Raw genomic sequence first — 12562 nt, 5'->3', positions numbered from 1 at the left:
AAAAAAGATGTTATCAGTGGCTCCCACTGGAGAATAGATTGACTGGGAGGGATTTATTTTTTTTTACATCATACAATTCCATATTCTTTGGTTTATTTTTCTTTAAGGACATGTATTCTGTAGTCAGTAGTTTTTGAAAGGAAACATTCATAGATCAAAATAAGCCTCAGTAGATTTCCTTCTACTGCACTGTTCATTAAATTTTTTATGTTATAAAGTAGTTATCATTATAGATTTCTTTCTTTATGATTGTTGTCCGCATTTTACCCATGAGGAACTGAGGCTTAGGGAAATGACATATAGTCAGGCACAAAACTAGGGTCCATGTCCAGGTCTCTTTGGCTGAAAAGCCTGAACTTGACCTGACCACTTCCATGAACATCATGCATGAGTTGCTTTTGTTTTTTTGTTTGTTTGTTTCACTTTGCTAAGATTTGTTTTATTTTCCATAGGTCTGTATGCTTTGCTCTGTGGGCTATCATCTTTTTTCCTGCCATCGATCAGAAAAAACCTGTCGTAGATGGATGGCATTAGATTATGCAGGAATTTCTATTGGAATACTGGGCTGCTATGTCTCTGGCGTATTTTATGCATTTTATTGTAATAACGTAAGTAACTTAAAACATTTTACATTCTACGTTTCTTATATAGGTCTTGGGTGTTCTTGCCATGGTTCCCTTGAACTTCTGAATAAGCACATAGTTAACTAACTTATAGAAGAAACGAAAGTCTGGTGGAGGCATAATCTCCTTTTTCAAAAGGGCCCTGTGATTTCTAACATCTATTATCAGTTCCTATTCCCTTCACTAACCTGGAAAGGAATGGAAAATAATATATATATGTTGTTATTTTCTGAAACTTAACGTAAACATTAAATTATTAATGTTTCCCCACTAAACCCATATAGCTACATGGTTCCTCAGATGTTCATTATATATCTTTTATTTTTGTGTTTATAGAGTTGAAGGTAAAGTTAGCACTTGTTAAAATTATGAAGTTAGCTGCTGCTTTCCATTTTCCCTTCTTATCCTTTACTCCTCTCTCAGTGAGAAAAAAACAAAAGGTATATCTGCGAGTGTGTTGACCCATATTCTTATATAAGAAATATGTTTTCCTTTCCTTAGTCTTATGTTTGGAGGCAGGTCTAGAGACAGACCAGATGGGTTGTGAGTGTCTTTAACAAACATGTGTCTATTGTGAGTTCTAGATCAACTCTTCTTTCTGACCCTAAAGTTACAAAAGTCAGTTTTGCCTTGTGCAAAGCAGCATTTGAAACACTGTGATCAAATTATACAGCAACTGATCTAAATATGTTGGCCAACCAAACTACCTCCTCTCCTCATGTCCCAGCCAAGAAGGCAAACTGAATCTTCCTGAGGGCTCAGTACATCTCAAGGCCTCCCATTCAGAAAGTCCCCATTGACCCTACTCTCTTTTCCTCCTGCTCTCCTACCATACGTTTTTTTTGTTTTCTGTTTATCCTTTTAGTTCCTTCCCTTTCAGAGCCAAGACTGAGCCGCTCTCCCAGGTGCAGTGTGCCTACTAGTCACAGGACTAGAGCCTGTCATGCCCGAGCCCTCCCCATGGAGCAGGTGGTCCAAGCCATATCCCCAGCCTTCACTTCCTAGGAGGATTGGCTGCAGCGCAGGGGTCCTCTGACTGTTGGGAATTCTTATGTAGGACCTTTGTTGCTACGCAATAATAGAAAACTGTCAACACTGCTGGAGTGTAAAACTAGCAAAGCGAAAAATCATAATTTGGTTTGAATGTAAGAACATTATTAATTGTAGCCACTTATACGTGAGCCATTTGCTTTTTAGGCCTGATTACGTTGGAACATAAGCTTAAAATTAAGTGTACATGCCATTTACCTTGTAAATTGATTTGGTTTTAATAGTAAACTATTCATATCTACTCACCTTTCACAACTTATTCATTTTGCATGAAACTGTTTGTATCTTTAAAAAAAAAAAGGCTTGTGAGTACAGTCATGTAATATTAGAATTGTTTTGCTTCTTATGTATTTCTCTGAAACCTGTTTTTTGTTTACCTCTTCCCAAATATATCCGATCATCAAAGAGACTAGTGGGACACTTTTTGTAAATCTCTTTTCAGAAGAGCTAGAAGTCCAAGGTAGATTAAAGAGAAAAAAAAGACTGTTAGAGCTAATACAGTCCATGATCATTTAAAAGGAAAAGTTTTCTTCCCTCTGGTATCTTATCATTTCCAAATATTCAGTTGCTATAGTGGCTCTTTACCTTTTAAGGAACACAGACTGCTTTGAGAATGAGATTGAAAACTATGGACCCTCCATCCCGGATAATGTGCGTTTGGGCACAGACTGACCAGTCATTTTGACGTGTGAATTTCAAGAAGTGTAATGGTCCCAGAGAAGTCCTTGGAGCCCAGGTTAAGAACTCTGTCCTAGGTGATGCTAACTTTTGAGCATCAAGACCAGCTTTTCAACTGCTCATTTAGATACCTAAATATTCTATAAGTCCTTCAAACTTGATATATTTTCAAATGAACATTCTTTCATGCTTCCCCATTTTCTCCCCCCCACACACACACACACTCTGGATCATCTTTGTTCATTTGCTTATTAGTACAAGCCATTTGCATGGCCTTTCATACTAGAAACAGTTGAGCCATCCTCTACTGCCCTCTCACACATCCAGTCAACCATTAAGACTAGTTTATTTCAAAGATGTCTCCTGAATCTGGTGCTAACATCTACCTTGTTCAACAAAAGTCCATGCTCCTATTTTCTCCTTGAATCAATTATTCTATAATAATATCGGCTAGCTGGCTTCCTGTCATCTCTATTTTTCACTGATGTCAGAGTTATTCTAATAAGTCAGTTGGAAAAACAACCATGTCATCTCATTCTTCAAGGACTCTGCTATTTCCTCAGTGCCCGCATGATAAAGTACAAATACTTAGCCTGACAGTACATCTGCCTTTCAGCCTCCCTTTGTAAAACTTCCTTGCTCTGTGTGCTGTTCCTTTTCCTTGAGAGCTCCCTCTTCTCATGAAAATCTTATGTATTCCTCAAGCCCCAGCTGAGATGTCATTTCCTCTGTGAAGCATTTTTTAGCTAATCCAGGTATCAATTGCTCCCTCTTCTGTAGTTCTACAACATTCTCTTCACAGCTCAGTTACAGTACTTATCATTAGATTATAATCATTTGTTTATATGTCTGCCCCTCTCATAGCCTATGAGCTCACCCACTGAGAGAGCCCCTGTCATAGTCATCTTTGTTTCCACAAGACTCAAATTGCCTCGGCCTATAATAGGTACTCAGGAGATGCTTTTGTGTGAATAAATGTGTTCTTCACCAGCTCACTTTGGGGTCTGGTTTATCATCCTAAGAAACCTAGCAGTCGTACGCAACATGCGTTGTTTTAAGGAAGGAAGGCAATCACGTTTGGAAATGAAAATACCAAATAAATAGAATTTGGAATGTATAATGTAGAAGCCCAAACTGAAAATTACTCTTTTCCTTCCCTTATTGTTAATAACAATTAAAATGTGATTTCCTTTCATTCTAGTACTGGCGTCAAGTGTACTTGATCACAGTGCTTGCTATGATCCTGGCGGTGTTCTTTGCTCAGATTCATCCCAATTACCTCACACAGCAGTGGCAGAGGCTCCGTTCTATCATCTTTTGTTCTGTTTCGGGATATGGAGTGATCCCTACTCTTCACTGGGTTTGGCTCAATGGAGGAATCGGTGCTCCTATTGTGCAGGTAGGTTGAGTGTGGTCAATATTTTTCCCTTTTTTTTTTTTTTGTCCTTTCAATTTTATTCCTTTCAGTAAAGTAATGTAATCAGGCCAAGAAGGTGGACCTTTGTCATTTGAGGGCACATTTCTAATTGCATAATGATGCAATAATTTTTCACATCTATATAAATAAATAAACATACCTTGTAGTGATAGAAGTCTAACTATTTTCTTCTGAGATGTATTTCTATGAGATGATGCATTCTTAATTCTCTTTCTGTTACCCAAAGGTTGTAAATACCCAAGTCCTTACTGTAGAGGAGGACTCCCAGGTTTGCAGCTTTGTCATCTGAGGCAGGGATAATGCCAGTAGGAGCAGTTGATTTGTTTGTTGTTTGTGGAGGAAAAGGAGTTGGGAAGGATTTCTTCTTGGACCTGAGTTTGAGGTTCCCGTGGGATGTAAAGGTGGAGATAGGGTCTGGATTTAGCTTGGAGTTTGAGACTAGTGATGGAGATTTGACAGTCATTACTGTCTTGGTAGCTAGAGCCATGGGAGCATATTCCACCCTGCAAGGAAAATATACTGAAAAATAAAAGACAGTTAGTTATTATGGGGGGAACAGTTGGAGTACATTAGGAAGAACCTCAGTGAGAATTCCTCAGTATGCTTGAGAAGGGAATTAGAAGTAAGACTTAAGTTCTTAGAGATTTATATAAAAATGCCTTAAGTGTGTGCTAGAGAGTAAACTTGAGAATTTTTAACATAACTAATTGTGCCAAGAAATCTAGAAGAAATCGCATACACTTGTTGCAATGGGACCTTTGGAATATAGGGATTTAAATGCAGGTTTTATTCAAAGGAATTATATATTTTTTTTTTACAAGAGAGGGACTAAAAGTAGGCTTACGTACTGTTGGCAACAGCATGGTGGAAAGCATCTGCATATAAAACTAAAAAGAAAGGAAGTCTGTGGTGTAGTGAATTGAGTGATATGATCTGGCTGTCTTGCCAACTTGAGGATGACGGTGATGCTTTCTTTATAAGATTAGGAAATTGGGAGAAAGGTGAGATAGTAGTGAGGAATAACTTCAGTGATTCCGGTATCTGTGAAAACATTGTTTTTCTGACAGTTTCGATGCCCAGAAAATAGAATGGGGAAGTGCCACTCTAGATTTAATCCTAACCACAAATGAATAACTAATTACTGACATAGAAGTGAGTGAAATTCTGGGATGAGGGAAACACATCCTTTTATGCTTATCATGACAAAGAAAGAGAACCAGACCCATTAAGCCAGTAGATTTTGAAGAAATTCAGAAAAGGGAAAAAAAAAAAAGGGAACAATCCCGTGTTCAGCAAAAAAAGATGGAAAGAGAGGCACATAACCAAAGATGAAAAGTTCCAAAGAGCTAATCGTGGGAGGCAGGGTGAAGCTGTGTTCTAGAATGTTTGCAAAATCTGAGGTTGATTAGTCCGAGGGTATAGGATTTAGGGGAGGGGGCCCATGATGATTCTCAAATATCTGTTAGAGGGAAGAGAAATAATTTGTCTTTATTTCGTAAATGGCTTCTTGGTAAATTAGGTTTATAACCAGAATTAGGAACAGCATGTATAAATTAGAGCTGGCTGATTTTCTTAGAGCAAGGAAAAGCTTTCCAAGAGAGCTGTGAGATGGACTGCTTTGTAGAGTCGTATTCAAGAGAGCCATTTATCTGGGATGTGGAACAGATTTCATTGTTGGGCCAAGCCTCCTGGCTCTTTTCCAGCCACAAATCCCTGTTTAGTCTCTCCTTATTCAGCTGGCAACTCCATTCCCATATGTATTCCACCCTATGTTGTAGATGGAGTTGGACGCCCTTAGGACCTAAACTATGTTGAAGCTTTAGCTGCCCTGGTGCCCTGACCTTTAGGGTTGTCTCTGTGTTCCAGTCCTCTGGACTGCAAGCTTTTTCTCATTGGAGACTGTCTGCAAAAGCAATTCAGATTTAACACACTTAAATCCCACCTATGAATTCTACTCCTGTGTGTTGTCTAATTCTATGAATTAGATTTATAAGAAATTGAGAATTCAATCACAGTAGGCAAGATCTGTGAAAAAATATGTTTTGCTTTTTAGGACTTTGCACCCCGTGTAATTGTGATGTATGTGATTGCTCTTCTTGCTTTCCTATTCTACATTTCCAAAGTTCCAGAAAGGTATTTTCCAGGTACGTATCACTTGTATAATGGTTTTCTAACTTTATTCTAAATATGTAGTGGAGGTATATGTTTCAGAGCATCAAAACTTAGATTTTTTTTCCCCAATATTATTGATTATAGAATGGCTCTTCTCTTCTCAAATGTTATCTAAAACTTGAACTTTCTAATGGCTTTCACAAACTTTGTCTTTCACTGTCACAATATGAGTTGAGTCCAGTAGATAGGGTCACCACCATTTCACAATTACGAATTCCCAGCCACTGCTTTTTTGTGGAGCACTAGTTAGCAATTACCATTTACTTCTTTGTATACCAGCTTATGCTTAAAAATTAATTTATCAATATATGTGCGAGATCCATAAAACAAACAAGAGGCAAAGGAAAATAACAGGATAATGAAAAGAAGCCAGGTTTAGGATTACTTCATAATGTATCTATCGTAAGTTTCTATAAAAGAAAGCCCATCCGTCTGGCTTTCAGCTTCCTGGCACCCAGTGGTAAGAGGAAATTAATCTAAGTTAAGGGTGTTCATGTCCCCAAGATACACACAATCCAGGAACTTAAGAGAAGGACAGATTTCCCTACTTCTTCAGTCCAGAGGAAAACGTCTTCTGATAGAAAGTAACTAAGAGGACACTGGGTAGAGTGAATAATGTTCTCCACAACATGTATTTGCTTGTTTAGGAGCTTCAGCTCTGGAGTCAGACTGCTTGGGTTCAAATCCCCCATCAGCCACTTTCTAGCTGCATGAGCTAAATAAGTCACATAAGCTTTCTCAGCCCAGTTTTCTCTTCTGAAACATGAAGATAATACATTTCTCTCTTGGGGTCATTGTGCGGATTAGATGAGAAAGTGCATATGAAACATTTAGCACGGTTCCTCGAGAGTAGTGAGCACTCAGTAAATCTTAGCAATTGTTATTATGATGCCCCTCAACCCCAGTTTCATAAATGAAATATGTGGCTTAGGAAGGGACAGAATGATGCAAGTCCAGGTGACCTTTGGCTCAAGTCAAGAATAACAAAAGACATAAGGCAGTGGTCTTTCGGTTTGGGGGCTAGAAGTAGGGGAGCAGTTTAAATTCAAATTGCAAATTGTCTTCCCTTCTTCCTGGGTTAAGAACCTCTTCCACAGTGAATCAAAGATAGGATTGTGCAGCTCGTCATGTGGGTTGGGGAAGAAGAAAGAATGAGAAACCCCGAACTAGAGAATGAATAGACTGCAGAACCTCAGGCATTCCTCTCTGCACTTGACTTTTCTCCACTGAATTTTAAATAAGGACGGACTACAACGAAGAACCTGAATATAAACATTAGGATTTGGGAACATAACTAGGACATGTCCCAGAATTGAAGACCACCCATCTGCCAGGCAGGGTCAGAATTCTCCTCAGATAAAACAGTTTTGGTAAAATACATTTTTGTATCACTTTATTAATAATTATTTTATTACTAATTTATTCATCATAGATGTAGAAAATTAACCAACGGAAGTTGTCTGCACTCTGTGATTATGGCCATAGTGTTTTTAGGCCTTAAAATATTCAGATCAGAAGTTCCTACTTGGGGACTTCCCTGGTGGCACGGTGGTTGAGAATCCACCTGCCAATGCAGGGGACACAGTTTCCAGCCCTGGTCCAGGAAGATCCCACATGCCGCGGAGCAACTAAGCCCATGCGCCACAACTACAGCTACTGAAGCCTGTGTGCCTAGAGCCTGTGCTCCGCAACAAGAGAAGCCACCGCAATGAGAAGCTGGCGCACCACAGCGAAGAGTAGCCCCCGCTCGCCGCAACTAGAGAAAGCCCGCGTGCAGCAACGAAGACCCAATGCAGCCAAAAATAAATAAATTCATAAAAAAATTTTTTTAAAGTTCCCAGTTGTCTAACATAGGGCATCTATAAAAGGTCAAACATTATGTAACTTAACTTTTCTCAAGATGAGCTTGACATAAAACATGCCCCATGTAGCTGAATGTGTGCAAGTACAGGTACATTTGAGCAGAGATACAGAGATCATAAAAAATGAAACATTCCTTGTCTGGCCAGTCCTCATTTATTACCTGGCTCTAAAGAGAAACATGTTGTAGTGGTGGTGAGATGGTGGGTAAATACTGTGAAATCAAAAAATTTAAACCTAAGAACTTACTTTCAGCTCAGGTTAATTTTTTTTTTAGTATATAAACATCACAGTGGTATTTAAGGGGTCAGGGATCCCCAAGATGTCCATGGACAGAATTCAGTGAATCTGTAATACTTGTATTACAAACCAATCAGTTTTATTTATAATCCTCAGTGTTTTATGCTTTTAAAAATGAGTCTGTGAGCTTCACTAGGCCGTCAAAGTGTTCCATGGCACCAAAAAGTGGCTAAGAACCTCCACAGAAAAGATCCTGTTGACTTATACTTTAAAATCTACTTACTATACTGATTATTATTCTTGGTAAGAGAAGACAGAGAAGGTTAGAGAATATTTATAGGGTTGGCCAAAAAGTTCGTTCGAGTTTTCCCATAAAATATTACGAAAAACCCGAACGAACCTTTTGGCCAACCCAGTACATTACATGACCATAGAAGCACCATGAGTAAGAAAAAAATTATTTACATTTTAATGTCTATGGCTCTGTATTTTGTTATTTATTTTGTTGTTTTCCAAGATGCTTCCCACATGTTAATTATTTAATCTCCTTGGAATTTAAACTTGTTTAACCACAAAGAGAAATGAAGTAATTTTCCTAAGTTGTATATGAACTAATCAGCCTTAGTTAATTAACTCATTACTAATTACGTTTTGCAAATTGTTCCATTAGTCTGATAGCACAAGATTCAGGTCTGAGCTTTCTCCTTACACACCTGCTTAAAATAAAAAGTGCTTCAAGTAGACTTATACCCAAACACAACCGTGTATCTGCTTCATACCTAATAAACTCCATGATTTGTAGCACTAATATCCTTTGCTTCTCTCATGTAATGTCTTTTCTTCACCAGGTATATAAGTTGAGACATGGGAGACAAAAGGTCAAATTCCTAAAATTAACCACATCTTGATTTTGAAAAGACATTTGGAATAGTATTTCTAAAATTCACCAGTATACTTAATGAATTTAAAACCTTACAGTCAGACTCAAATATGAATTAACATTTTTTTAGAAAACATTTCAGTCTGAATTAATCTCCAGTCGGTCTCCAGATACTCTGAGACTGCCAAAATCTTTTTGCTGCTCAGTCATATTTCCAGGGCCAGAGATGGAAATATATTTTTATTTTAATATCAAAATAATTACAGTCAATATTCTTTTCTCTCTACCTTCCCTTCCAGGACAACTAAACTACCTCGGATCAAGCCACCAAATATGGCATGTCCTTGCAGTAGTGATGTTATATTGGTGGCATCAGTCAACAGTATATGTCATGCAGTACAGACATAGCAAGCCTTGTCCTGACTATGTTTCACATTTGTGAATTCAGGTATGGCCACCTGGTGTATTCAGTTATTAAGCAATATATAACGGGGAGTTGTATACCCCACTATTTCTAAGATTCCCATTAGTTTTTCCTTTTCCCTCTGGTTTGATATATCATGAGTAATACTTTATAAAAATGGAAAAATATACTTGGGGATCTGTAAGAGTAACTGTTTTATGGGCCCTTAAGACTACTAATTTAATGCTTGTACAGAAAGTGAAAATTAGTTGGCATTCATAACAAACATCTGAATGACAATGAATGTGAAGCCAGTGTAGAAATAGTACTCCTTTTACTGAACACCAGCTTAACTTCCTTAGGAAGGGCTCACCTCCATTATAAAATGGAGTCCTCTTGTGTGATTCCTTTAATAGGAGATACTTAGACTAGATCATCAAGTTTAAGTGCCTAATCAAGGCAAGGTTTGCGATAGCCTGTCACAAGCGGATATTGACTTTGATTAATCACTAGCCTGTCAATGGATGGTTTGTGAGAAACCGGCACTTAAGATATAGTATTTCCTTCAGCTGTAGGTTCTCTTCTCCCTAGGAACATTGGATTTTTTAGTTTGCTAGAACAAAAACTTTAAACACCTTCTCCTTTAAGTTGAGAGAGGCGTTGAGAAAGGGAAAAGAACTTGCATCGTCATTTCCCATCAGGTAAAAGTCATGTTAAGAACCGATTACATGACCAGGCAACAAATTCTGTGGTCTAATAACCAAGTTATTAGCCATTTAAGCTTTTCACTTTCAAATATTATTTAATTCCATATAATAATTGAGCTCTTGGCAGTAGACGGTAGATTTGGGGTTCCAAAATTCCTATAACAGAAGACTTTTCACTTCTCTTGAGTTTGCAGTCTTAAAGTTCCTGGTGATAGGGGTTCCCAGGTACATGGGTGCTACTTTCAAGGGCATAGAATCCAGATGGCCCAGTTCTTGACCCTGAAATGAACCTTAAGCCTTAGAACAAAGTCATGCAGATGCCCCAGTTGATGACATGATTATTCACCTGTGCTCTGGTCTTTCTCTGTTTATGCATGTGTTAGTATTGCACTGATAACTTACAGTATTGATATACACTATCTAATCTTTGGGCCTGAAACTGCATTGTATATACTTAAAAAATAGATCTCGCTGCCCCATCATACAACAGAGCACTCTTGTTCTCTGGTCTTTTCATATGCATAAGTTAAATCCCATAAAGCAGTCATTCATAAAAACATGTTGTTTATTGGAATATAAAATATTACCCAAGTTTCTTAATGGGTTGACATGAACTGCTTTAAATACTGGTGTATCTTCAGAACATTGGAATTTCTAAGTATCAGGAGGTGTTGACTGATGGTGAAGCTTATTCCCAAAATGTCATTTATACATCTGATATTTGGAATGTTAAGTTAATGTGCCTCAGTTTATGCATCTGTAAAATTTTGTATTTCTTTTCAGTGTAGTGTTTTTGGAATATGAATTCCCCATTCTAGTATCTCAGCAAGGAGAATTCTCCCCCAGTAGGCTAAGGGCACACCACATTATACCCCTTATTATGATGGAACGCCACTTTGAAAATGGCCATTTTACCTCATAGGGCCAGAAATTTGATTCATATGTTAAGTGAAAGAAGATTTTGGTGAAATGATAATAGGATATATTTTCCCTAAAGCATCCCTTATTGGCTTACATGGTATTATTGCTTTTAAACAGATATTTTGTCATTTTGGTCAAACAGAATATACTGCGTAGTTATAACTAATATAAAAAAGAAGGAGAAGTCTAAGTTATTTTAGGTCTGGTGCCATTTTTTTATTATAAAATCTTCTCAAAATAAAAACATATTGAACTTTAAATTTCATTTTCTTTTCATTTTTAGAAATAGTCTTATTTTTTGTTATAGTGTATGAATTAATACTTGCCATCTGAATTAATCGATAAAAAGACCATACTTTAAGACTGTTCTTGAATTTGATAAGCATACAGGTCTGACTGTAAAGGAGAACTAAATTATACCATGTAAACATTTCATCTTTTTATGAAAATATTAAATATTGTAAGAAAGTTCTTTTTATCTTTACTATAATGTACTTATTAGGGAATGAATGAATGAATGTGGATTGCTGTCAACTATAAACACTTCTGTATATCAGCATTTATTGACCACCTACTGTGTGCACATCACTACTGGCAAAATTTTTAAGACGTTGTTAACATTAAAGAATATTTAAAAATTGCCTATGAATCTGAGCCTTGTAATAATGTATATTTGTTTTGTAGATTTATTAAAATAAGATTAAAAGTACACTATTCAGCTACAGTACTAAAAAAGACAGGTTTTAATTTTACCAGTGTGTAAACTATAAAAGCTCTTTACCTACAGATTTACATTTTAAAATTATTCATGGCTGTTTTAAATTGTCTATAGTGATTTGTAAGGTTGTAGTTAATTCATCTAAGAGAATTATCTTTCTATATAAAACCACTTTCAAATAGCAAGATAGTGCTTGTCTTTCTTGTTACACTGAGTGCGGTTCATGAGCTGCATGGCAAAATATGTATTATGTAAATAAACTGGGTTTACTAAGTATGTTAAGTGCTGCTTGTCATTCTTTATAATACGTAACAGCTTCACAATCATATTTTAGAATCAGGAATGAAGCTTCAGGGAATGTGTGTCACATCTTAAAGGCATCCCGCCTGGACAGAGTAACCGATTTGAAGATTGTGATTGACTGGCATAAAGCTGTACAACTCTCCATTTGGCAGGTACCTACCTAGAGATATCCTTTGCCCTGCATTAAATATCAAGGGGCAAAGCCTGCATTTCTGGATTCCTGCTGAGCTGAGTAGGTCTGTATTCACTTGTAATCATCATTCCGGGTAATTTTACCCCTGCCGAAGTGTGTGCAGTGAAGAATCAGCTCAGCTGTTAGGGGAGGGGCAGAAGTGTCTTTTACATGCATTTTCACAATAACTGTGTTTACACTGAAAAGAGCTACGGATACTATTGGGGTACAAACATCCCCTGAAATTCTGTACCGTAATTCCTTAGTAGGATAGCGGGAGAATGATCCAAAACTGAAACTACCTTTGAGAAAACATTTTTAGAAAGGAGAGGTAGCAACAGCGGGGGTCTCTCATGAACAGTGAAACGGCCATCCTTAAGAGGACAGGAATGATAGC

At 37.4% G+C, this 12562-nt stretch overlaps 1 protein-coding gene across 3 annotated transcripts in view; it reads left to right on the top strand.

The window, feature by feature from the left end:
• Positions 1-12562, top strand: part of PAQR3 (progestin and adipoQ receptor family member 3) — a 29665-nt gene that overhangs the window by 7669 nt on the left and 9434 nt on the right. The window contains exons 3-7 of one of the 3 annotated variants that reach the window (XR_004043931.2): positions 453-608; positions 3553-3750; positions 5843-5933; positions 9241-9389; positions 12025-12145. Coding sequence is in view for 2 of the 3 variants with exons in the window: in XM_030877968.3 (XP_030733828.1) it covers positions 453-608; positions 3553-3750; positions 5843-5933; positions 9241-9383 (588 nt within the window). In the remaining variant the exon portion in view is untranslated. Of the gene's footprint in view, positions 1-452; positions 609-3552; positions 3751-5842; positions 5934-9240; positions 11233-12024; positions 12146-12562 lie in introns of those variants that run through there. The other 2 variants (XM_030877968.3, XM_030877966.2) reach the window with 2 other exon arrangements.

Source organism: Globicephala melas, chromosome 5 (genome assembly GCF_963455315.2).
Source record: "Globicephala melas chromosome 5, mGloMel1.2, whole genome shotgun sequence".
Lineage (NCBI taxonomy): Eukaryota > Metazoa > Chordata > Mammalia > Artiodactyla > Delphinidae > Globicephala > Globicephala melas.
Note: the sequence above shows the minus strand (reverse complement) of the source record. Positions and strands in the feature narration are given on the sequence as shown.